The 26,231-nt window shown below is 39.0% G+C and overlaps 2 protein-coding genes and 1 long non-coding RNA gene across 4 annotated transcripts in view; all 3 read right to left on the bottom strand.

Moving 5' to 3' along the window:
* Positions 1-12,072, bottom strand: part of ITGA1 (integrin subunit alpha 1) — a 171,724-nt gene extending 159,652 nt beyond the window's left edge. Inside the window, exon 1 of one of the 2 annotated variants that reach the window (XM_067730653.1) lies at positions 11,867-12,072. In XM_067730653.1, the coding sequence (XP_067586754.1) occupies positions 11,867-11,927 (61 nt within the window). In that variant the 5' untranslated portion in view covers positions 11,928-12,072. Of the gene's footprint in view, positions 1-2,317; positions 2,457-11,866 lie in introns of those variants that run through there. The other variant, XM_067730654.1, reaches the window with a different exon arrangement.
* On the bottom strand, positions 495-2,155 carry PELO (pelota mRNA surveillance and ribosome rescue factor). Its single transcript, XM_067730656.1, has 2 exons — positions 1,415-2,155; positions 495-1,127 (listed from the first exon to the last, which is right to left on the bottom strand). Exons 1-2 carry the CDS (start codon positions 2,138-2,140, stop codon positions 696-698), a joined length of 1,158 nt encoding a protein of 385 aa, XP_067586757.1. The 5' UTR covers positions 2,141-2,155; the 3' UTR covers positions 495-695.
* A 39-nt stretch (positions 12,073-12,111) lies between the features above and the next one.
* The window catches only part of LOC137221276 (uncharacterized), a 49,121-nt gene continuing 35,001 nt past the window's right edge, over positions 12,112-26,231 (bottom strand). Inside the window, exon 3 of the long non-coding RNA XR_010941958.1 lies at positions 12,112-12,763. This is a non-coding gene — a long non-coding RNA (uncharacterized lncRNA). The remainder of the gene's footprint in view (positions 12,764-26,231) is intronic.

Below are 26,231 nucleotides of genomic sequence, written 5' to 3'. Positions count from 1 at the left end.
ATCCTTAGCAGACTCAAGCTCAATGACCTAAAAATAACTAATTAAGTGCTCCTCTGAAGCAATTACGATTAGTTCTAAAGCAAAAAAAACCCCACCTTGTTACTTTTAACATGATTGGTTTAACAAGTCTCTTAAGAAAAACACATTTTAAAGTTGTCCCCAAGAAAATCTTCTAATTATTCAGCTATCATTTAAAATAGCAAATAAATTTAAAAATTAAAAAAAATGGAATGTGGGCGGAAATGGGGAGAAAAGGATCATTAAGAAAACCAGTGTAAGAACACCATGCCGAATTAAAATAAACAATGTAAACTGAAGATGAGATATTAAAAAGCTTTTCCTAAGGAAAACTACTTCAAAGCATGCAGTATGGGATTTTACAGTCTATTCCAAAGAATATACGGGCATTCGTTTTAAATATACAAAATGTTTCTAAGTACTGCGAATAACTCATAATTCTGAAATAAAATTATCCCAATTAATAAAGATGGTAATACATGGAGATTATTTCCTTTTATTGTTCAGTTTGAATACATGTCCTGCCAACCACAAATCACCTAGTGTGACCAAATACATGAGAAACCCCTGTAAGAATCACAAAGTGCCACTTTCGCAGCTTTCTGTCACAAGGATGCTGAGAAAATCTAACAGTGAAGGAGTGAGACACAGGTAGTCTCGATTATTAGTTCCAATCATTAATCTTCTTCGGAACTAGAATCATCCTCTTGGTCAGAGAGTTCAGGGACAGGGAAGCGAAGAATGGCAGCTATCCCAGTCAACTGGCTGAGCTGTTCCCCAGACACATGAAGACTGGAGAAGATCCTAACAGAGCCTGCGTTCTCCTTCACACTGTCCACCAGCCGCACGTACCGGCTCCGTGTGGCTACATCCTGGTGCCTGAAGAGCTCATCGCTGATGAGCAATGTGTCAACTGCCATGGCCTCATTGGCCTTCTCCACCTGCTTGAGTCCATAAAAAGCTCGGTCAGGTTCATGCTGTAACATTTTATAGAAGTCATCCAAGGCTTTTACTTCCCCAGCGGCTTTAGTGTCTGAAAGGCGGCTAGCTACTGTAGGGTCACAAAGGGCCTCTTTCAGGGAGTACTTGTGTCCAGAGGAGGCATGTACCTAGAATCACAATTACAAAAGTTAGACAAAAGATCTCTTAGAGTACCCATTAAACAGCCCACAATGACCTCAAGCCAAAAACACTGGTAAGGCTTTATATGTTTAAGGATTTAAGCCAAGTTTACTATATCAATTTGCTAGTCTCTTTTCATTTCATGATCTCACTTACAATCCCAGTCAAGTTAAACCTTCCTCCTCTTGTACTTTTCCTAGTTCTAAAACTTTAGGAGTCATTTACATAAACCCTTCTGCCCATTCTTAATTACCCCTGGGTAAGACTGTTTTACCTGAAGGAATTTGGACCGGTTTTCCAGGAGCACTTTGTTGTCCGTCTTCACTGCTTGTTGAAACATGTAGTCGCAGAACTGCTCCCTCACAAATCCTGGGCTGGCCACCAGGACGCACTTTACAACATCAAAGTGTATGTGGCGCTGGATGGCCTGGACCACCTGTTCATAGAACCGCTCCAAGGCCCGGTCGTGCTGGGAGCAGTTGCCTTTCCGTTTCCTAGGGATGTTCACTTCCACCTTGGCCCGAGTGAGGGTCATGCTGGGAGTGACTAAGCAGATATGAGCGAGGCCTTCCTGCATCACCACAGCCGCTACATCAGCGCTCCAGGCTGGGTCACAGGCTTGCTCGATGCGCTCCAGAACCACACTGTCCCACTGTTTCTTGGCCAGGGTGAACTGGCGGTTGGGCTCCAGTTCGATGGTGTGGTAAGCCCCCATCTTGACATACTCATTCTCCTGGATGTTAGTCCCCTTGACCCGCAGCTGGCAGGCTTGAGAGTCGAAGTCGATGGCCTCCACGCAGAGAGTGAGGGTAGTGCGGACCCGGTTGCTCCCTACGCTGCCCGTGGAGGACTCCGTTTGTACCTTGCGGATGGTGGAGGCGCGCAAGCTGTCGCCCACCTGCACTAGATTGTAGGTGTGCCACATATCCTCAGGTTCCTCGGGAACCAGGGTCACCTGGCCCGCATTATCTTTCTCAATGTCCTTCCTCACGAGCTTCATGATCTTGGCAGGGGCTCACTGCCAGAACAAGAGGAACCGAGGGGATCGCCACAAGGAAAGGGGTAGGGAGGGGAAAGTTTAGGCCGTGAAGGGGACGGGGTCCGGTTCCTACAGGCACTTGCCTGGCGGGAAGGAAACACTTTCTATATGACTCTAGCGGCTGGGGGGAACACTTACTTTAGCCCTTCCTTTTCGTGGTCTCGGGGCGCGCCGCGTCGGACCGGCGCAAGAGACACCGGCGAACACCTTCTCCGCGGTTCCAGCCGCCGTACAGATCAAGAGGCCGACGCAGTAAGGGCGCATGCGCAGCCCACGTCCTGCCTCCCGGCGCACGTTTTACGTCCGCAACGGGGAGGCGGGGCCGCAGCTTGCGCGTGCGCAGGCGCACTAAGCTGGGAGTTGTTTCTTGGAGAATAAACCACCCGAGGGAAGTGTACGGAATCTTTGCTGGCGAGTCATTCGTGTTAATGCTGAACTTGGACCTCCTAAGTTTTCTCTTCCACCCCTGTTTGTGAAGAATCTGGGGAGTTTGTGAGTGCAAACATATATATTTTTTTCAGCTGTGTGCGGTTGCCACGCTACACCTTCTCCCGCCGGGTAAATGCAATTTCAAAACTTACGGAAAAGTAAAAGGAACTCAGAAAAGTGCAGACTTGGCCCCAAGGTCCAAACTACGGCCCGCTTTGCTCCTGCCTTATCCGCACTCAGACGCCACCCGCTTTTTGGAGCTGGTCTGTCCAGAAGCTGTTTCTTAAGAACGACTGGTCATGGTGCGTCTGGGCCGTGAGTAACGTGCCCAGCTGTTTTCTGCGCTTAATTAACCAAGTCTGCATGATCTGATTAACCCAGATGTTAGAACATTGATCCCAGAGAAAGAAGAAACCATCTGTGGAATTTACCCCTGGATGGACCTCTCAGTTGCTTGATCTGATGTCCTGAGAATCCCAGAATCCAAGGTTGGCAGACTCAGCTTTCCGCAGCTCAGTAGCCTGTGAAATGTTTACGGTGGGGAATTGGGTCTCGGTAGTTTAGGACGGGATCTTCACTGTCAAAGCTGAGCTGAGAGCTGAGGATTGGGGAAGTGGGGAAGGACTGTTCTACTATGACCGACCTTGATTGAATAGCTACAGAATTCATTGCTAAGAAAAACCTTACGTCACTTAACATTTTCGGGGGGAAGGAGAGGCGGGGGAGTTTGGGAAGTGGGGCTTGCTTCTTAAAAGGACCAGTGAATAGAATAAAGCCTACCAAAGTTTTCTTGAGAGTTAAGATGGGTTGGAGAGAAGAGGGCACAAATCTTCCCCATTCGCCTTCTATCTTATTGCGTATGGCATTTAAAGGTAAGCTTACCATCCTGAACTGGTGAGACAGGGATGAAAGGGAGCAATATGATGTTGGCACAAGTCTTGATACTCAGATCTCAGTTAACTTCCTCAGAGATTGTCAGGGGATACATAGGTCCCCTCCAAAACTCTAGTGTAAATTAGAACCAATATTTTGTGGCCTCTCTTCTCCCTCCTTCTCTTTCTGTACCTCCTTCCTTCCCCACCTTCCTATCATACTGAGTGCCCTTCCAAAGTTCCTAACTCAGACTGCTTTCTTCTACTTCCAGGAGAACCCAGCAGCTTTTCACTGAGCAAGGAACTGATCACACTAAAGTGTGAGTATGGCTTGTGTCTCCAAAGGACATGTATCTTTTTAAAAGGTGCTTGTTAAGCTACAAGAATTCTTAACTGGTAGAGTGAATGTGTGTGTGTGTGTGTGTGTGTGTGTGTGTGTGTGTGTGTGAGTGACAGAGAGAGAGAGAGAGAGGGAGAGAGGGAAAGGAGGAGATGCTTTGAGATACTCCTTGATCACCTTTCTAAGTATAATCATCCCCCTCTTGAAAAATCTGCCAAGGATCGAAAACCACAGAATCACAGTGATAGGCACACAGGGACCTTAATAAATGTTAGGTTTTTACTGAAGAGCTATCACTTACTGAATATTCACCTGGAACTTTCCTATGCTTTTTCTAGTCCTCACCTGTAAGGTAAATATTTGTTATCCTCATACATAGATGAAGAAAATGAATTACAGAGAAGTTAAGAAATGTATTCAAGATCACATAACCAGCATTCAAATCCAGGTCTGCTTAATTCCACACTTTCTCTTTCCACTGACACAATTCTACATTTATGGATGCTTGAAATCATCTCTGCAACCCCAAAGATTATGTGCTATTACCCACTGCCATTTCCCCTTAACTCTCACCTTTGCCAGTTAAACAAAGACTCACAGCTTAGGAACCAACCTAGGGCATTTGAAAGGAAGGTCCCTTCCTTGCTCTTTTATTACTTTAAAACAGTCCTTATATTCTTTTCAATGTAATATTCCTTTTGCTCAGCCTAGGTCACCGTTGTAATTCTTGAGAAAGATCTAATATTCTACTTTAGAAAAATACACACATATTTCTACATTGAGAATCTATGGGAAACCCCCATAGACTGTTGATTCTGTGGTTCTTTTGTTTGTTTGTTTTAATTATGAGGCACACTGCTTTGGGCTGTCTTTTTAAATATAAATGTGCTTCAGTGATTGAACATACTACAAAACTTTTCACAGAATTATCATTTAATCTGAAACGTCTGTAATAGAATTTTCTTTTTAGTAACTTGAGCTTGTTGAATGATCAGGTGTTTTTCTCCTAGATTTTGTGTTATAACTTAGTCTTTCTAGATCAGTCATTACACTTTCGAGTTATTTGGGGTTCTCATTCCCTATTAATTAAAATCCAAATTCCCTGGCATTCAAGGCTTCCAAGACATGGCTTTACAAGCTTTATTTCTCCTTTAATTCAGAGTTTTTGATTTGTCTATCACTGATATCCTAAAATTAAGAAGTCACATTCTGTTTTATAATGTTACTAACAATTTAAAAAGATTACTCTTAAAGTAAGTTTCTGTAAACCTTTTTCAGTTTTTTGAGATAATCCATGCATAGATAAGAAAATGATTAATTTTTAAACACATCTTAACGAGGAAAAGGTCTTAAAATGTTCAAAAATAATGTATGATGACAATTAGTTTTATTATACTTGGTTTGGAAAATGATCTTTACAAAATAAATAGCTAGCACTCTGATTATAAATATCTAGTGAAAATAGCAATAGTTTATTTAGAGAGAATGTGCTAACCTTAGATTGTACAAAGATGCCTATGTGACCTCCACAGGCAAAGTTAGTGGTCAACAGGGAGGGCTATTCAGCGAATTCAGGCAAAATGGTGAAAGGGAAAAGGGAAAGGTTTTTTTTTTTTTTCTTTTTTAAAGGAACTTGCTGTACTCACTTACTATCTAAATTCCTATAATTAAAACTACTTACTTGCAACTGTCACAGAACAATACAAAGCTCCTACCAAATAAATAATTTTATCAACAAAAGTGTGTGTGTGGGGATGTTCCTGTTTGTATGAATCTCTGTACAGTACCGGATCATTTTATTAAAAATATTACAATAAAATATATAATTTTAGGAACTGGTCAATACCCATGCATTTTCAAACTGTAGTACTTGGCAAACTAAAAGTATATAGTTAATAAGAAAATTTTGAAAGTACATTGTAATTTGTATTAATAGTATAGGATTTATAATAAAATATGCAGACCATTCATCTTAATCATTTGAGGTTCTAATGTGATTGATTTAAGTGTCCTATTTAAATTTAAGAATTTACATTTATTTCAGCAGATCTCAGATAGTTCATAGAAAAAAGCATATGTCTTCACTCCTTTTAATATTTGAATTATAATGATTTTTCAAATCAGATTTCTCACTTAATTTGTTTATAGAGCTCTACATTTGGATAAAACAATATTAATGCTTTTGCACATAAAATGAATTCTTAATACTAACCAGTACATATATTGTAATCTCCTTTTAAGATTTAGTTGACTTTTTCATCTTCCTTTTAAGTTATAGAAGACGTTAGATAAAAATTAGGTCCCTTCAAATATACATGGCCCTAGCTCTAACCACCAATATGATAGAATATTAGAGACGTTAAGCTTGCCAAAACTAGCGTTATTGATCCTGTGACCTGGAACATTTTTTTATTACTTTTACTGTCACCTTTCTCCTCCTGAAGCTTCCTTTTTAAAGGGAGAGTATTTAGAGGAAGGTCTGCTCTTGGGATCTGGTGAGGTTGCTGGTGCCAGAGGAGCAATTATCCCCTCAATTAGATACAGATTTGGCTCTGGAAGAGAACTGAGAAGGGGGACAATGTTCATATCTTTGTACCTAGAAGGAGTGTGTCTGAAATCTTATGATGCATGTTTTAAAAGTACAAAGAAACGTGATAGAAAATTGCATGTAGATATACTGCATGTTATTTATTATAATTTTCAGATGTATATTTTCCCACATTTCAACATCTCTTGAAACTTGGAGGCATCTAACCATTTAGCAATTATAATTGGATTGGCAGTACTTTTCTTTCTTAATAGTACATAAAATAACGGTGCAGCATTCAGTTGATGGTGTCTTCCATTCAGTTAGATATAAATATGGGTAGATGGAAATATTCCAGGTGGGGATATAATTAAAAGAGACAACCTGACCCCTTAAGTATTTTATGAGTTTGTCTGTAGTCTAGTCTTTTGTGACTCGTTCAATAACAAATTTTCAAGTGACTATTATTCTAAGATGGTAGAGATAATGAACAAAGACCCTATCCTCACAGAGCATACAGGGAGCTGGGAAAACAGACAGTTAGATGTTTAATTTTAATATGTGGTATATTGTAGAAGCAAAAGTGCTAAGGGCCTACAAATCTCTGGGGGAGGGGTCCAATCTACTCCAGTGGGTTCTTGGAAATCACATTCATATGGGGACTTGAGGACCAGTAGCAGTGTAACTGCTTATGCAAAAGCCTGGAGACTGCAGAGGAGCTGGCACAATAGAGGAGCTGAAAGAAGCTTAATAATCATGAGGATGAGAATATATTCAGCTCATTTACATCTGCTGATACTCTACTGTACTTGCTTTGAGAGCGAATACAATTCTCCAGTCACAGACCACTCTGAATAGGCAACGTATTCTGACTTTAGCATTGTGACAACAGTTCCAAATATCTTTCATCTCAATTTCCTAACATGAATTCAGATACACTATTTTGTATTTCATACCACAGAAGAGCAGTGTAGGTAAAGAATAGCATTTTGATGCCTAATTTTCTGAATATATTTAAAACATGAGCTCCTTTATTTTATGAAATACTTAAGGGGCATATTAAAATTCAGCAAGTTCTAATCCAGTGGGAAGTTTGTTGGGTTTAGGTGTTGGAACACAGGTAGAGGAACATCCATCTAAGGAAGTAAGATCCACAGTTATAAGTGGTGGTCCAAGAGCTCATGCATCAAAATAGCATCATGACAGCAGGGAAGAAAAATAGGCAAACTAGTTTGGCATGTATATTTTATTGCTACTGTCACTGCCTATTTATTAAACAAACAAAATTCCTATGAATTTATCGCTGCCTTTACAGACATCATATATTGACTTAAATATATTCACTGTCTTCCATTGTGTGTCATTGGAGGTCATTTCTTTGTTATGGGTAGGTGGCTGACTTCCTTCCATATCCAGCCATTAGCTCACTTCTTTTAGAATAGGAAATCTTGCCTGTGAAAAAAGTCACAAAAGAAGACTCCTGCTTTCAGGCTAACAAATGTTTCTAGGGAGGAAAGATATATAACTCAATTAGGGATAATTCTATATTTGTATTCTTAATAACCAGAGATAGTAGTCTTATTTGACTTACAATTAATGTAGGGAGGGACATCATCTAATTTCACTATATACCTAAAAGTCATGGAAATAACAGACTCACTTCACCATTAATTAGATCTTTATCAAAGTCTTTTAGACAATTATGCTTGGATTTAACATTTAGAGGGCTGAGCAAGAGAGAAATGGACTTACATTTAGACAGCCTGGTATATTATTTCAGAGCATGAGAGATCTGAACAGGCTTTGCGGTTTATTAATTGGGTGACTTTGGTCAAATTAGCCTCTTAGTATTTTGGTTTGTTCATCTCTAAAATACAGATAATAGTTCCAGAATTTTCCCTTTTTTGAGATTAAAATGTAATATGTCCAAAATTCTTGGCACAGGGCCTCTTACCTAATACATTCTCAGAAAATATGTGCCTTTCAGCAATAAGTTGTGCTAGTATTTCTCTGTTATTGTTTGTCTTGACCCTTGTCCCCTGAGAGTTTGAATTCTGCCATTTGGACATGGCCAATGGGATGGCCAGGCAAGGCATTAGAGGGTAGAAGGAAAAGCAGGGGTATTCATTTCCCCTGCTTTCTCCCTGCTGTGCTTCAACTTTGGCACTAGCTGCATTCTTCCTCTTATGGCCACAGCTCCTGTCCAGTGGTCCCCCTCCCATAGCCAGAGTTCACAGTCAAGCTGACACCGCTGCCTTCTCAGGCCTAGGAACGGCAGTGGCTTTTCTTCTCATGTTGCTTCAGGTACTTTCTTTCTACTATTGCTCATTCTGCATGCTCCAGCCATCTTTTGTCAGTTCCTTTATATGCTTCTGCCAGCAGTCCCTTGATTTAATTTTTTTCAGTTAAATCCTTTATATATGCCACTAGTTTTTTTGCTGGGACTTTGACATATATAAAATAACAATAAAGGGCTTCCCTGGTGGCGCCGTAGTTAATAATTCACCTGCCAATGCAGGGGACACGGGTTCGAGCCCTGGTCCGGGAAGATCCCACATGCTGTGGAGCAACTAAGCCTGTGCACCACAGCTACTGAGCCTGTGCTCTACAGCCTGCAAGCCACAACTACTGAGCCCGTGATCCACAACTACTGAAGCCCACACACCTGAAGCCTTTGCTCTGCGACAAGAGAAGCCACCGCAATGAGAAGCCTGTGCACCGCAGCGAAGAGTAGCCCCTGCTCGCCACAACTAGAGAAAGCCCGCACACAGCAACAAAGACCCAACACAACCAAAAATAAATAAAATAAATTAATTTTAAAAAAGCTTAAAAATTAACAATAAAGACTTCATTTGGACTTAGAGAAGGGCATCTTTCTTGATGAATCATTTTTAAATGTTGGGAAAAGCTAATACAAGGCAGTTCTAAATATAATGGGAAGTTTACTGGGATGGTTTGTTGGGTAGGTGGTTGTAGGGATGTAAACCCAGCTTTGAAGACTGGGGGGAGTTTGTTTAGATGGCAGGGGGTGGTAAGAAAGAAGGGTGGAGTGCTCTTCTAGATGCAGAAAACAAGATTACGTGTGCAGTAGTAAGATGAGCATGAGGATTAGCGGGAAATAAGGAAGTGGGACTGCCTATCAGGGGCAGTTTGTGTTCAGAGGTTTTGGTAGGCAGAACAATGGTCTCTCAAATATCTTCATTTCCTAATCCCTGGACCTGCAAATATATTACCTTATATGGCAAAAGGGATTTGGCAGATATGATTATATTAAGAATCTTGATATGGGGAGGTTATCCTGGATTATTCAGGTGAGCCCAAAGTAATTAGGATTTTAATAGGAGGAAGGAAATAAGGTCAGAGTCAGAGAAGAAGGAGATGTGATGATGAAGCAGAGTCACAGGAAAAGATTTGAAGAAGCTACTTTGGTGGCTTTGAAGATGAAAAGTGGAGCTGCAAGCCAAGGAATGCATGTTGCCTCTAGAATCTGGAAAAGGCCTGAAAATGGATTCTCCCCTAGAGCCTCCAGAAGAGATGCAGCCCTGCTTGCATCTTGATTTTAGCCTAGTGAGGCTTCTGACCCACATAACTGTGAGATAGTAAATTTGTCTTGTTTTAAGCCAGTAAATCTGTGGCAATTTTTTACAACAGTAATAGGAAACTGATAGAGGCATAGTAGGAGACAGAGGGTGCTGGATTAGGGCAGACCCTGAAAGGTCAGTTGAGAATGTTCGATTTTATCTGAAAGATAACAAAGAACCGCCAAAGATTTTTGACTAAAGACTAAGGTATAATGAAAATTATGTATTAGGAAGATGAATTAGAGGTTAAGTTCAGAATGAAGACAAGATGATGAGTTCTGCAGTACTGTGCAAGGGTGGGTATGGTGATAAGACCCCAGATTAGTTGTGGACTCTATGAATTGATGAGAAGTTTGTTAGGAAGCTGACAACATGAGGACTGACAGGGTAACCAACAAAGGAAAGGAAGAAGTCAAATTTCAGATCCTTATTGTGTTGTGAAATGGGCATAAATATAGCACATATAAGGAACCTGTTGATTCTGAGATAACTTTAAACTCTAAATTTCAATATGATTGAATAATATGTGTATAGATATAGATATAATACATATATACACACACAAAAGAGAATTAAATGTAATTTAGAAACGTGTATGCATTATTTTCCTTTAAGTTCCTTCTTGGATTTAGCAAGGTTTATTACCCCCCAACAATTGCAGAAAACCCACAGTATACAACTTGTGGCTGTTTTAGGCATGGGGAAATAAAGTAGTTGAATTTAAAATATATATATATATATGTATAAGAAATTATAATTTGTTTCTGTTTTTTCAAGTTTCATTGTCTTTTTAGAGGATATGCAGACCTCGTTTGATCATTTCTGCATTAGTGACTGCTTATTTAGTAAAATGAAAAAGGTACAACTTGAGTAGTTAGTAAACCATTCATATTTTGCACAACAACAAGAAAATAATGCAAACAACCTCCAAAAAATTTGAGCTGGAGAGGAGTCATAGGTCAAACACATGTAAAGGGTAGTGACGGTGGCTGATAAGGTCAACCATTCACTGGCTGTAAAGTGGTTCAGAAGTTGCCACTGTTTGGATTATTGGCCCTTTTCACACAAAGCTTCACCCTATCTGCCTTCTCTTTCTTTCACCCTTGCAACTTTTCCCTCTCAGTCAGTAACTGGTAAAAAAGATCTGACCACGGGTTAATCATTTGGAAAATCTTAGAAAATGCTACGATTCAACCTTTTTTCTAAATTGAACGTAACTTTGCATCTCCACTGTGTTTGTCTCTCCTGAAAGATATCTGTTTATGCACAAGTAACAATACGATATTTTGCATTTAAAAATTTAGTCGGCTGTGTGATATTTACAAAGTAAATGTTCACTATTCCTTCCTCAATTTCAATAGGTTCCTTCTCCTGGGTCTTAACACAGAAACATCATTTCGAGACAAGAGGCAACTTCACCTTGCATTCTTCCCTTTCCTCATTTTGTAGCAGAAAATATCTTGAGTATCTGACAGCAAGAAAATGAATAATACCCACTCTTGAGCAACCTGAGGGTAGGAACTTTGCATATTATAAATCAGGTGCCCGATAGTTACCTCCCTCAAAAAAAAAAAAAAAAGAAAAGAAAAGAAAAGGAAGGTAGAAGCTATCAGCAAAGTCCTAAAATACCACGTATATTGTCAAAACAACTTTAATTTGAAAAGTCAGTTCCACCTTGTAAAGTTTTCAGCACTGCTCCCGCCTAACATTGGGGTGGAAGGTTTTGAAACGACATCAAACGTAATTCATAACAAAACCCAAACGCAGAAACTGCTTTCTGTACTCCAACCTGCCCAGAGTACCTGGAGCGCCGGAAAGTGGATCCGCGCTCCGTTCTCCCCTCCGGGCCGAAGCTCTGCATGCCTCCCTCCCCACTTTAAGCCCCTAGTCTCGAGTCTCGAGCTCAGGATATGCTCAGAGAAAAGCAGGGTCACTCACCGGTGAGGAGCCAGCAGCAGGCGACAGCGATCCCTGGGCTGGCGCGGCGCCGGGGGTCCATAATTGGAGCGGCTGCAGCGCCCGGGGGACGCACTGGATCGGAGGGAAGGACTCGGCGAAACCACGCGCTGGAGCCGCGTTGCTCTGGGCCACTCCGCCCGCCGCCGTGGGTCTCAGTCGCTGGCCCCGTTGGCCCCGGCGCCTGGGAGCAGTACAGCGATTTCCTGTGTTTTCGACCAGCCCCTCTAAGTTCGATTCACGCTTCTCGCATCCCAAAGGGATTGCCACATCTCCCCGCCGTTCGCACTCTTGGTCTCTGAAATCCCACTGGCAGCCTCCCAGGCTCTGTCCGAGACATGGACAAATAAAGCCAGCTTCGCGGGTCCTTGTTTAGGCTAAAGTCCACGAGCTGCGAAGCAAACCTTAAAGGGACATCTGCCTTTCATTGACAGGGTGATTCCGCTCCCCGCGCCAACTCCCTAAGGTAGTAGGAACGCAGCCGAGGGCCGGACCTTCGGAGGGTGTCTCCAGCCCAGTGGCTCCGCCTTCGCACCCCTCACTTCTCCCGGGGTCTGGGCAAGGAGGGCACTTTCAAAGTGCCGTGCTCCTAGGCCCTTAAAGGGAGGCTGCTTTCCTGGGGTCCGATTGCGCAGAAGGGATAGGTCCGTTTATGCAAGTGAGCAGATCTGGTAACCCCCGTGCCTCTCCTGTGGACACTTGAACTTCGCTGTCCAGCCTTCTCACACTAATAGTGGGTGGGGGCGTCCACCCCGACACGCCCCGCTGAGGGCTTGGCTTTCACTTATGGAGGGTTTCCTTCCTTTATGGCGATTTGTGGTCACAGGGAGGCTTTTCTTTGGGAAGACTGTGATCAGCTGGGGGAAAGGAGAACCAAGACTGGGGGAAAACAAGAAAGAAAGAAATGCAAGAGGGAAGCGGGAGGGGAAGGAAGGGAGGAAAACAGTCTCGTTAGAAATGGAATGTGTGTGGGCTATTTTGTTTAATCTGAATTAGGATGTTTGTACACTGGAAGTTGAATCTAATAAAGAATTTAGGGCACTGTTTTATTTCTTGTTGCTACAGACTTTTATAAGTAAGAGTGCATTAAGTCGGTTGCATGTTACTCCCTCCTTCCTCGCTCCCACTACTCTGGGGAACTGAGAATTGGGAAGATAAGTTGGCCCATCAAAACGCTGGGAGACCCAGGCCACTTAGGAGTTTGCAATGCTTCCCTTGTCTTGTGAGTTGTACATCCTTTGAGTCAAGAGCCACAACTACATGTTAGCTTGACCGAATACTTGCTGTTTTTAATAAAATCAGCTGTGTTTTAGTGGTTTTGAGAATTTCAAAGAAGGGGAAGGAGTGGATGAGTGGATTTGTGTTTACAGGTGGTGGAGGGACTCAATTCTATGCAACTCCATTCGATTCAATTCAATTCAACTAATTACTAACTGAAAGTTTCTGTCTAGCAGGTCTAGGGCTAGGCAGGACAAGAGTGCCACCCAAAGGAGGACTCATTGCCTGGAACACAGTACAGGTGACACAGTACAGAGAATCCAAGGGAAGGGCAGAGAGGAAAACCACAAGAATGATTGAATAGATTGCCAAATAGAAGATTGCAGGGACTAAAAGTTGGAGAAGACAAAATTTTAAAAGTTTAATGAAGATCAGAAGTAGGGTGGGCAGAGGTGAAAGGTTGAAGGCCATCAAATCTCAGAAAAGGACCTATCCGCCAAAGAATTGTTCTTCTAATTTATGAATTTGAAGTGATTCACTACTTAGTAAGTATTTTAAAAACCCTGTTTCCGCCTGTTTCTAGCTCTCATATTTTCATTTCTTAGTCCTGTCTTCAAAATTGCAGAAATAAGTCTCTAGAAAAATTGCCTTGTGTTGGGACACTGTTCAGTCCCACTTGGCTTTACTTGGGCTCCTTTGCCTGCATTCAGTGCTCTCAGTACCCCAGTTTGGCTTTCCAGTCTCTCCATCTTCATTAACTTGATATCATCAATGTGCTTCCTGCTGCTCCCCTGTCTGGGAAAGCTCTGCCACAGAATGCCTTTCCTGTGTATATCTCACCTCTCTGTCTCTAGTTTCATTTATGTCTTATGCTTCTCAGTATGACCCAAAGGGCTTTGCACAATAATCAGTAAATTCTGATTAATTGACTTACGCTTAGACGTTAAAAAATCATATTTTCCTAAAAATATTTCTCCAAATTGCTCAGAGTTTTCAAAAACAGGTAATAGTGTATGTGTGTGTGTCTATGTGTGCATATACATATATGTACACATATATACACATGCATGTATGTATATGGAATTATAGAAAATTGCAGTATATTAAATTATAAAAAATGAAAAGAGAAATTGTAAAATTATATCTTATTGAAATAAAGTAGGATTAAAACATACTTATAATCAAGGCTGTAGTTACTGTAGTTCACTACAGTGAACTTTACCTTTCTTTGGGAGCGTTAATAAATACTGTGAATTTAAATATTTTAAAAATCTCCTCTAAGATTTACAAACTAATGGTGACAACCAGTGCTGTGGCTGAAGTTAATTTTCATATGTGTTATGAATCTTATGGCTGTATTTATTAATCTTCTTCATGTCAAATCAATGCAGATGTAGAAAAGTATTGCTGGAGAAGTAAATTTAGAATAAGTGTTCATTTTCTGAATTTCAATAAATCTAAACACAAATCAGTGTCAGGAAACCTATTTTCTTAACCAGTTTTATCCTGACTAACAGAAAGACATGCCATTGAGTGAACTGAGACTTAGAGAAGATAAAAGCTGTGGTCACAAACTAGTAATGAAATAAGGTCACTTGATGGCTAATGCTAAGCCCTAGACTTTATACTGTATACTTTCCGATTTTAAGTGAGACCTAATCTGATCAGATCTCTTTTAGAGTTTGGAAATATGGGTGAAAATTAAAAGTACACTGAGAGGTTAGAGGCTGAACTGATTAAGAATTTGGAAAGTAGAGTCTATGAAATGAGGCAAAAGTAATTGGGGTTACTGACCAATAATCTCAAAAAGAGAAACAGATACGTCATTCCAAAGTATTCTCCTTGGAGCTAATCTAATATAATGAGAAAGATTATGGTAGGTTCTGGAGTTAGACTGCATGGATTCAAGTCCTGGAACCACCATGGTTCCAGGTGGTAGCTGTGTGATTTGGGAAAAATTATCTAGTGTCGCTAAGCCTCAGTTTTCTCAGAAGGAAAATGAGGATGAAAATATTGCCTTCTTCTGAAGATTGTTGTGAAGATTAAATGAGAGAAGCCTACAAAGCATTTAGCACAATGCCTAAAGTACAGTAAATGCTTAGTAGAAATGAATCATTCTTCCCAGTAGTAGGAGAATTAGTATTAGATTGACAGTGGAAACATAGGGTGGGGCCTCTGTGTGGTGGGCTCTATAGGAAGTGATGTAATTGGATGAGCATCAGAAAGGGAACTTTAGTGATTGGCTAAAAACATTTCCATCAATTCCTATTATTGTTTCTAGAATCTTCACCTTCAGAATATTTACTTTGGATTAGGAAATTATCTTGAAGATACCCCTATAAAATGGGTATACGTTAAGATATCAGAAACTTTTATGACATTAGCAAGGGTTTGCTTTTCAAATTAGCTGGCTGTCAAAAGATTATTCTTATTATTTTTTTAACAAGAGAAGAAAAAATTCATTAAGGGGTTGCAAATAAAAGAGAGTCTAGAGTTCTGCTTCTGGTGTAAGCTAGGGTTCTTTGGTAGTACAATCATGGATTCCCAAGGCCACAGCATAAATAAGATATCCCCATCTGGGTAGGAGGGTGGTGTCACTTTTACTTAATAATAAATAATTTTTAAACTACTGTATGTTAAAATAACATTTTTATAAGAAAAATACAAAATGATGTGTTTTGAAAAGTTAAACGTGAGGTCTCAAATACATTTTAAGGTATCCTCAAAGTGTGCTTTCATTCTCCCTCTTTGACTCTGAGGATTCTAGGGTAGGTGGTATTGTCCTGAGCTGCTTCTGTTTTTACAAAGATTTCACGATGATTCAGATTTTAAAATTTACTATGTATGTATTCAGGGTAATGCACTCCAAGACAATGATACTAACTCACGGCGCTAACCCATATGGGCAGCTTAATCTAGTTCAATAATTTTTGAGTTCCTGCTATGTATCAGACTCCAGGGCTATGTTCTGCAGAGGCAAAAATGGGTAGAACAGTTGTTTTTCTACTGAAAATCTGCTGTCCATTAATTTCTTTCACTTGTAGGTAGGAACAGAAAATAAGCAGTTTTGTTCTCAATTCTAACATTCATGTGTTTCATTTTAAGCCTCTTAAATCAAGCAGTCTTGTGAAATTACCACATTAGTTGTTGCTGCTTCAACTTAAGAACCCATGATTGCTTCTTCTCTGGCCAAAATAAAGTTGTATGTATGATGACAATGATGTGGGGCTTGAACTTCATCACCAACCAATCTTTTTTGTTGTTATTGTGCAATGTTCTTGTGTGAATGTTTTTTCACGTAAAACATAAAATAGATATTCCTCCCGCTCTATTTCCTGGACAAGTCTGTGCCAGAAACCTGGTCCAAAGACATTTGGGCAATGGGTACTTATGAAAAAAGTCTGACTTCAGAATCCTGGTGAGGGACAGATCTTAACACTGTAGGAAACTTCTCTAAAACTTCTTGGCAGACTTCAACATAAGTGAGACAGTAAGACTACAGTGGGAGAGGGAGTGCCGGGGTGGTGCCCTGGCAGGAATATTCACTTTGTGGCACTCTCTGACTCAGAATAACCAGTACTCAGGAGCAGTAACATTTTAGCTGTGTTGCTGGATCCCTTAATTTGAAATGTGAGTTAATTATATTTTAAGATATTAGGCAATTCTAGAATTATTTGAGCAACTTGATTTAAATATTTTTCTTTAGCCAGTTTCTAAGAAGTTAAATCAGAGATGGACTCTAAAGTCCCAGGATTATAGCAAGTAAATGATAAGTTAGTCATCAAACCAGGAAGTTAGGTGTTTCTTATAATAGGACTGGGTCACTAGATATGTATGTATAAAAATAAATACATCAAGAGAAAGAGTGTCTATTATTTGGCTCTGAAATAATAAGTAAATTATTTTACAAATTATGTGGCTATTTTTCATCTGCTTTACTAGACTATAATCTATATCAAGACAGTCAATTAGTCATTTTTATTGCCTGCAAACATCTGCCCTCATGTAATTCATTCATTCCAACATTTATGGAATTAGTTCTGTGCAGCAGGAAGTCTTCTGGGTCCTGCAGATTCAGAGATGTTGAAGTGTGTGGCCCTACCCTCAAGAAAATTCACAAGCTACCTAAATATATGCATAGAAAGATATTTCTAATTGCATCTGATGAACCCTAGAATAGAGGGTAAAGTCAACGGGAGGAAAAAGACAGAGTTTCAAAGAGATGGTGGCACTGGAATTTAGCCTTGCAGGAAATGGGCAAAGGTTTCATAGATGGAAGAAGGGTCATGGTCATTCTAGACACAGGCAGCATGAAATGGATGAATAGAATGGAATAGAAGTTAGGAAAGGCAAGTGAGGTTGTGACCAGATGTGAAAGAATCTTGGAAGGATGCCAAGGAATATGGAATTCTTATAAGCATAGAATATTTTCATAGTTCTGAGTGACATATTCAAACATGTTTTTTACTCTAATTTTCTTCTCTTATTTGTTTCCTGAAGTGGCTTCATTTGATCTAATTTTGAAATATATTAGAGGAGATGAAATATATGAAAGCCATGAAGCACACTGTGAAACTTTTATCCCCTAAATTTTTATGCAGTGCCTTCCTTAAGGAAATTTATTGTTATTTATTATCGATAAATACAATTACATGCACTATTAGGATAAAGGTGGACATTTGTCTGACAAAACAACACGGATAGCCTAGAAGAGTAATATTCGGTGGTTCTTTTAAAGTTTGAAGAAGATGAAAATGAAGCCACTTATCATGATGCCTAAAAGAAGTTTTAAATACTCCAGTTGGACACCATATAATACACATTTAAATATTAGTAAAGATATACTACCAATATTGGCCATTTTAATCTTTTTGGTCCCAAAGTAGATCAATGGAATGAAGGCAGCCATGAACTCCTAATCATCCAAGTCTTTGTTCTGTGGGGTGAGGACTGCTTTTAAAGGCCCTTCCCTGAAAGAGGAGGTGTGGGGCTTTTCATGAAAGATAGCCATGACTAGTTGATCCCCCTCCAGGAAAGGAAACTGTGGGCAGCCAAGAGGATGGAGCCAGAGATTTTGAGTTAAAAGCCACTAAAGTTGCCGGGGTAAAGCAAGAAGGAACAGTCAAGTGTGAGTAAGCAATGAAGACGGAAGCATTGTGGATCAAGGTTGGAACCAGAAGGCTTAGAAAATTCAAAACTAAGACCATAAATACCAGGATCTGCCCTGATTTTTCTTTCATTTTGGTCCAAATGTGCTACAAAGGCACAAGAGTTTAAAGTACCTACTGTGGACTTATGGCTAAATGTATCTGAGCCATAAAATGTAATGGGACAAGTAATTGTAATATTAAGTGTATTAGTAAGGCTAAAAAAGAAATGATAAGGTTAATTAAACAATTATATGTGTATATTGCAGGGGAGAATTCCATAATCACTGAAATGAGGAAACTATTTTTATGAGACTAAATTTCTCTCTCAAGCCCCTAATATACAGAGAAGTAATTCAGTGTTTTCTTCTCTTTTGTTTTTTCCTGGGAATGACTTTTGAAAGTTTTTTAAATTTAATGCTTGCTGAGAAAAAAAAAAAGGAAGAATATATGACCAAAAGAATGAATTTTCCTTTAAATAAGATCTACAGAAAGTGTTGAACTCCTTGGATGAAAAAAGAGTTGTAAAGGATATAAGAATGCAGAGAAATTGGTGGATCCTGAGGTGGTGGAACAGGGCCTAGAACGACTACAAAGAATGTTAATCTCTTACGATCTTATAACTCATTTTTACAATAACCACCCTGCCAAAAACATACAAATACAAGTAGAATAAGATATTTTGATATAAATTCAATCTACCTAGAGTAACAATATTTAGATTTTCCTTATCATCTCCATAATACTTAGTTTTGAGATTGTTGTATTTTATAACACTAGAAGTTACGGAAAGTGAATCAGAATTTTCTGCTTTGTGGTGATCAAAGTTAACTCTTCTGAGTAAAAATGGTATTTTTATTCCATGAAAATGTCTTAATGAAAAACTCATTTTGTGTGAACTATAGTAATAGGCATGTTTGTGCAATATTCAAACAAACAAGAAGGGAGAAGTATTTCTAGAATTATAGAGTAAGTATCTCAGAAATTCTGCTCCTTCATAAAGGCCATGAGAACTTTGGCAAAAATTGTCAAAATCAACTTATTCCACATTCTGGAATTAAACAAAGAGTTGCAATTTTTTTTTTTAATTAAGAAAAACAACTGAACCTTAAAAAAACAGCAAACTCTGTGGCATGTTAATTTTCCCTATTTCCATCCCCTTCGTCCCAGCTCTGTGGTATTCTGAAAGCAAATGGCCTCACAACTAGAGTAACTGAAAATTGGCAGTGTAGCAGCCACTGTATGTGGCAGAACAGGTTTGGACCTCCCCAAAATCCCTAACCCAAGAGAATCATTACTATTTGACCTGAATGGCAATTTCCTGAAAAGTTCCATTCTCAAGATTTGTCTTTATTTGCCTTGACTCAGAGCTAGCTCTGTGAAAGTAAACCTATTCCAAAGGCATTTGTTAAAAAAAAAAAAAATCATTGGCCATCGTTTCACACAACAGTGGCTTGAAGCAGCAATACCAGTCAGGGCTAACAAGAGGCTGATGAAAATGCAAAAGAAAAAACTAGAGAATAAGATGTTCATAGAGAACTTTGAAAAAGTTCTACATATTTCTGAGAATATGGGACATGTGCTTGTGCAGGTCTATTTGTATGCTCCAGAAACACCTGAGAAGACTCTAATCTCTCACCTCTGGCTGACCTTGAATCTGTGCAGTCAGGAAGCAAAGGCTAAGGCAGAATTGTAAACTGCCCAGTGGAGCATTGAAGATGAACCCTAACATGCAGAGAGAGCCCTTCAGCAAAGGCTGGGAGACTTGATGTTTCAAGGTATTAAACAGAAGTCTGTATTTAATCATTAAGTGACTATTAAGCTAACCAACCAGAGACTTCAGTAGCCATAAAAAACACAGACTTTACAGAATTAGTCTAGGAAAATCACTCAGCAAATACACACAGCAGCAGTAGCAGCAACAGCAGCAGCAGCAACAATAACAACAGACCCTAGAAAGTGAGGTAGTTTGCAGAACCGCCATATTATAATATTTTAAATGTCCAGTTTCAACCAAAAATGACACATAAACACAGGAAAAAAGCAACAATAGAAACCATCCCTTAGGAATCCTAAATGTTGGACTTCCTAGAAAAAACCTTTAAATCAGCTATAAAATGTATTATTCAAAGAATCAAAGAAACCGTGTCTAAAGAATTAAAGTATGAGAATGATGTCTCATTAAATATAGAGGATCAATAAAGGATAGATGTTATTAAAAATTAGGAATTATGAAATTGAAAAATATAATAGCTGAAATAAAACATTCACTAAAAGGGCTCAATAGCAGATTTGAACTGGCAGAAGAAAGAATCAGTGAACTTAAAGAGATTATCCAGTCTGAGGAACAGAACAATAACAACAAATATAAAATAAAGAAAAATAAATAGAGCCTCAGAGACCTGTGGGACACCACCAAGTGTGCCAACATCCTCATGATGGAAGTCCCAGAAGGAGGAGAGCAAGAAGAGAGTCCAGAGAGCATATCTGAAGAAATAATGCCTGAAAACTTTCAATATTTGGTGAAAAATATTAACATTCATATTCAAAAAGCTTGATGAGTCAAACTAGGAAAAAATCCAGAGATCTACACCTTGATTCATCATAGTCAAACTGTTCAATGCCAAAGAAAAAGAGAATAAAGAAAGCAGCAAATAAAAGTACAGTAAGTACCCTACATACGAACGAGATCCATTCTGAGAGTGTGTTCATAAGTCCAACGAAGTTAGCCAAGGTACCCAACTAACACAATTGGCTACATAGTACTGTACTGCAATCGGTTTATAATACTTTTCAAACATAATATATAATAAACGCACAAAATAAAGAAAACACTTTTAATCTTACAGTACAGTACCTTGAAAAGTACAGTAGTACAGTACAACAGCTGGCATCCAGGGGCTGGCATTGAGTGAACAGGCAAGAAGATTTACTGACTGGAGGAGGGAGAGGAGGTGGGAGATGGTAGAGCTGAAGGATCATTAGCAATAGGAGACGGAGGGCAAGCTGCAATTTCACTCATGCCTGACATTAACGGCCCAGATTCTGATTTCTTGCTGGAATCAATTCTATCTACCCTCTTGAAAAAACAATCCAGTGTTATCTGGGTAGTAGCTCTTTTTTTCTTGTCATAGATGACACGGTAACATTGGATTGCGTTCTGAATGGCTGCTGCAACCTTCGTGTACTGTTCTACGTTCAGGTCCTGTGCGTCAAAAACTAACAGTGCCTCCTCAAATAAAGAAAATCCCCTTGCCATTTCCTGTATTGTGAATCTCTTTGGTTCTTCAGTTACTTCTTCCTCTTTTCTCTCTTTGTCCTTTCTCTGGGTTTCCAATTCCATCAGGTCTTCATTAATAAGCTCCTTGTGTTGTGCAGCAAGGAGTTCAATGAAGTCATCCTCTTGCAGATCTAGCTCCAGCTTCTCACTGAGGGTCACTAAGTGGCTGAAGACCTCTTTGGACTCCTCATCCACCTTCTCAAATCCACAAAAATAATAAACAAGCTGCAGGCAAATGTTCTTCCAAACCCCATCAATGGTGACGGCCGTAACCTCACGCCAAGCAAAGTCAATGTTTTTTATGTCCTTGTAGGTGTAATAGTCCTTTCAAAATTGTCACAAGGTTCCTGATTCATCACTCGCCTTTACTGCCTGACGAAAAGTGTGACGTAAATAACTTTTCTTAAAAGTCCCTATAACTCCCTGGTATATAGGTTGGATGAGTGACATAATATTCAGGGGCAGATGCACTGCTTTGACATTGGAATGAAAGTCGTCCATGAAAGGGGGGTGGCCCAGAGCATTGTCGAGCAGCAGAAGAATGTTGAATGGGACGTCCTTTTCCAAGCAATATTTCTCTATCTTCTGGATAAAGTGGTGGAAAAACCAGTCCTGGAAAATGGCCCATGTAACAACCCAGGCTTTGGGGTTAATCTTCCACACAACAGGAAGAGAGCCCCTGGCTGTGTTTTTAAGGACTCTTGGGTTCTCTGAATGATAAACTAAGAGAGGCTTAGCTTCCTATCACTGGAAGCATTGCCACCAAACAGCAGAGTTAGCCTATCCTTTGTTGCTTTATAGCCTGGCATCAACTTTTCCTCCTTACTGATGTAACTTCAGTCTGGCATCCTCTTCTAGTACAGTCCTGTCTCATCCACATTAAAAACCTGCTCGGGTAAATACACTCCTTCATCAATAATTTCTCAAAGTGTTTCAGGAAATTCCCAGGCCAATACTGTATCAGCACTCGCTGCCTCACCGCTTACTTTTTCATTGTGAAGGTTCAAGGTTCTGGCCTTGAACCGGTGAAACCAGCCATGGCGGGCATTAAAAGATGAGTCCTCTGATTCTTTGCCGTGTTTCTTCTTCACAGCTTCATAAAGGCTTTTAGCTTTCTCTTGAATCAGCATTAAGCTGAGCGGGACTCAACGCTGATGCTGATCCTGCATCCACACACTGAGAAGTTTCTCCATCTCCTCCATCACTTTTCCATGCTTCTTTGATGTTATTGTCAACATCACCGGCATAGCAGGCTTCACACGTTCCATGATCTTGTCCTTGTTCTTTAGAATCGTGCCAATGGTTGCACAATTCATGTTATAAGGATGAGCGATGTCTACCATCTTTTTGCCTCGCTCCACTCTCAATTATTTTCACTTTTGTTTCCATCATTATTGCTTGGTGCTTCTTAAGTAGTACCAGCTACATCACCACTGCTTTATGCTTGCTTCTGGACATCCTGGGCTTGAAATAAAGATACTGTACTACTGTACTCCATACAGTACTGTACAGTAAAGTACACAACCACTTGTAGAGGATGCACTCACGTGACAAGGTACGCCAGACACCTGAACTAACTTACGTGATTGGACATGCAAATGTACGTTTACATCTTTGAAAGTTCACAACTTGAAGGTTCATATGGAGGGGACTTACTGTATTCATCATATACAAGGGATTCTTAATAATATTACTTACTTGTTTTCAGAAATCATGAAGGCCAGAATAGAGTAGGATGACATTTTCAAATTTCTGAAAGAAAAAGGCTATTAACCATGTCCAGCAAAACTATCCTTCAAAAAAGATAGAGAAATTTAGATATTCCCTAATACAGAAATACTGAGATGAGTTATTGCTAGCAGACCTTCCCTACAAGAAATACTAAAGGAGTCCTTCATTTTACATGAAGACACTAGACAGTAACTCAAATTCACCTGAAGAAATAAAGAACACCAGTAAAGGTAATTACATTTGTAACTGTGAAAGAGAATACAAATGCATTTTGTTTCTTTTATCATATTTAAAAGTAGCTTTGTAGAATAATAATTGTAAAAACTGTGTTGTTGAGCTTACAATTAATAAGATGTAATTTGTATAACAATTGTAGTACAAAAGCAGAGAGGGAATGGGGCTATATTGGAGCAAAGTTTTTGTATACTATTGAAATTAATCCCAACTAGATTGTTTTAAGATGTTGATTGTAATCACCGGATAACATGAAGAAAATAACTAAAAAATATGTAAGAGAAATAACAAGGGAATTACCATGGTATATTAGAAAAATATCTATTTAACGAAACAGGAGACAGTCGTGAGGGAGTGAAGGAAGTTTCCTTACACCATACACAAAAATTAACTTAAAATGTGTCAGAAACCTAAATGTAAGAGCTAAAACTATAAAACACTTCTTAGAAATATAGTAGCAAATCTTCATGACCTTGAATTAGGCAAAGGTTTCTTAGATACAACACCAATAGCATAAGTAATAAAAGAAAAAATAGATAAGTTGGACTTTATTAAAACATAAAACTTTAGTGCTTCAAATGACACCATCAAGAATGTAAAAAGACAACCTACATGATGGGAGAAAGTATTTGAAAATCATAAATCTGATAAGAGTCTAGTACCCAGAATACGTAAAGAATTCTTACAATTCAACAATTAAAAAACCCCACAAATAACCCAATTTAAAAATGGACAACGGCTATAAATACACATTTGTATAAAGAAGAGATAAACATAACCAATAAGCACATGAAAAGATGCTAAGCATCATTAGTTATTGGGAAATTCAAATCAAAACCACAGTGAGATAGTACTTCACACCCACTAAGAAGGCTATGACAATAACAAGTGTTGGCAAGAATGTGGAAAAATTAACTCTCTCAATAGATTGCAAAATGGTGCAGCCAGTTTAAGAATACCCAAGAGAATTGAGAAGATATATCCACACAAAAACTTATACACAAATGTTCATAGTAGCATTATTCAGAATAACCAAACAGTGGTAACAACCCAAATGTCCATGTGTTGATTAATGGATAAATAAAATGTGGATAAATATTATGATATTGCTGAGCCATAAAAAGGAATAAAGTACTAATATATGCTTCAACATGGGTGAACCTTGAAAACATGCTAAGTGAAAGAAGCCAGACACAAAATGCCACATATTGTGTGATTCCATTTATACGAAATGTCCAGAATAGACAAATCCGTAAAGAAAGAAAGTGGTTTCCGGGGGCTGAAGGGAGAAAGGAATCAGGAATGACTGCTAATATGTAAGGGAATTCTTTTTTTAGGTTGACAAAAATGTTCTAAAATTAGATAGTGGGGATGGTTGCACAGCTCTGTGAATATACTAGAAACCACTGGAATTGTATGCTTTAAAAGGGTTAATTTTATGTTATCTCAATAAAGCTGTTAAAAAATAATACCCTGCTAATAAACCACAGTGAGTGAGGAGATACCCAGAGGCCTAGTCTGCATGCACAGTAGTAGGATTAATGAAAAATGGATTCTTTTTACCTTTTGATAGAACTGATTAGGCCAGGTATCTACACTGGCATATCAGGAATAATCAGTGATTCACAGTTGCTGCCTGTTATGCTTTTTGGTAATGTGTAGAGATTTTACAGCAGAAAAGCTTGATTATAAATTGTAGTCCAAAATATTCTGTAGCAATTTGGCTGCTATACATATAGATGCAAGAACAAGTGAAAAATATTATGTTCTTTTTCAGTACTCAACCTGATGCATGTAAGAGTTTTAGAGAACAACATGAAGTACTATACTGGCAATGATTACAAAACAGAAGAAACAAACCACCAGACTTCTTCAAAATAAATACTGTTTGTTCATTTAAATGATAATGATTGGTTTCCTATTTGGTTGAGGCACTGATTCAACAGTGTCTACTCATTAGAACAAAGTGGTAGGCAATATAAAATTCACCCAGAATATTTCTGTTGATCACAAAAAGAATATACATGCTTCCATGAAGTAGAAAACAAAAGGTATAGAGCATATTCATTGAGAAAATGCTCTAGATATCAACATGAAACCATGGGCAAAGCGGGCATTACAGGGAAATGCTGTCCACTTGCTCTCAGCCCTGTCATTGAATCTGTGCTTATAACTATCTTAATGAAGTCAGATGTCCTAAAATTGAAAACAGGAAGAAATACTGGAAATAATAAGCAACTGTAGTTTGTAATTAACTCCAGTTGCTTACTTTAATAATTTTTTCAACCCTTATTTATAAAGCAATTAAATGATACTCAAAGTTGACAAAATAAAAGAGAGACTCGAAATTACTATATCTAGGGGAATCTCAAGACTTTCTTACAATAAAAAAAAGGAAGATGACTGTTCTCCAGTCAAAAACTAATAATGAGTAAATTAAGTGAGAATGATTGTGTCCTAACATATAAAACACATGTATAACCATAAGCATGTGTGCAATCACACATGCACCCACATGCAAACACACACATCCTAGCACATCATCAAAATATGACACTGGTCTCTGCAGAAACACAGGCTGAGGTTAAGAACGCTTACCTACTTAGTTATATATGTGGCTCTTTGCAGTATTTTATACTTTTGCTCCTTTATTGCCTTTACATTTCAGCTTCACAGACTTCTAAGTGATAACTGTCTTTCATCATTGTTTGCAAAGATTTAGTTTCTTTTGAAATTT

Source organism: Pseudorca crassidens, chromosome 3 (genome assembly GCF_039906515.1).
Source record: "Pseudorca crassidens isolate mPseCra1 chromosome 3, mPseCra1.hap1, whole genome shotgun sequence".
NCBI lineage: Eukaryota > Metazoa > Chordata > Mammalia > Artiodactyla > Delphinidae > Pseudorca > Pseudorca crassidens.
The sequence above is the reverse complement of the archived record's forward strand: the minus strand, read 5'-3'. Positions and strand labels throughout refer to the sequence as shown.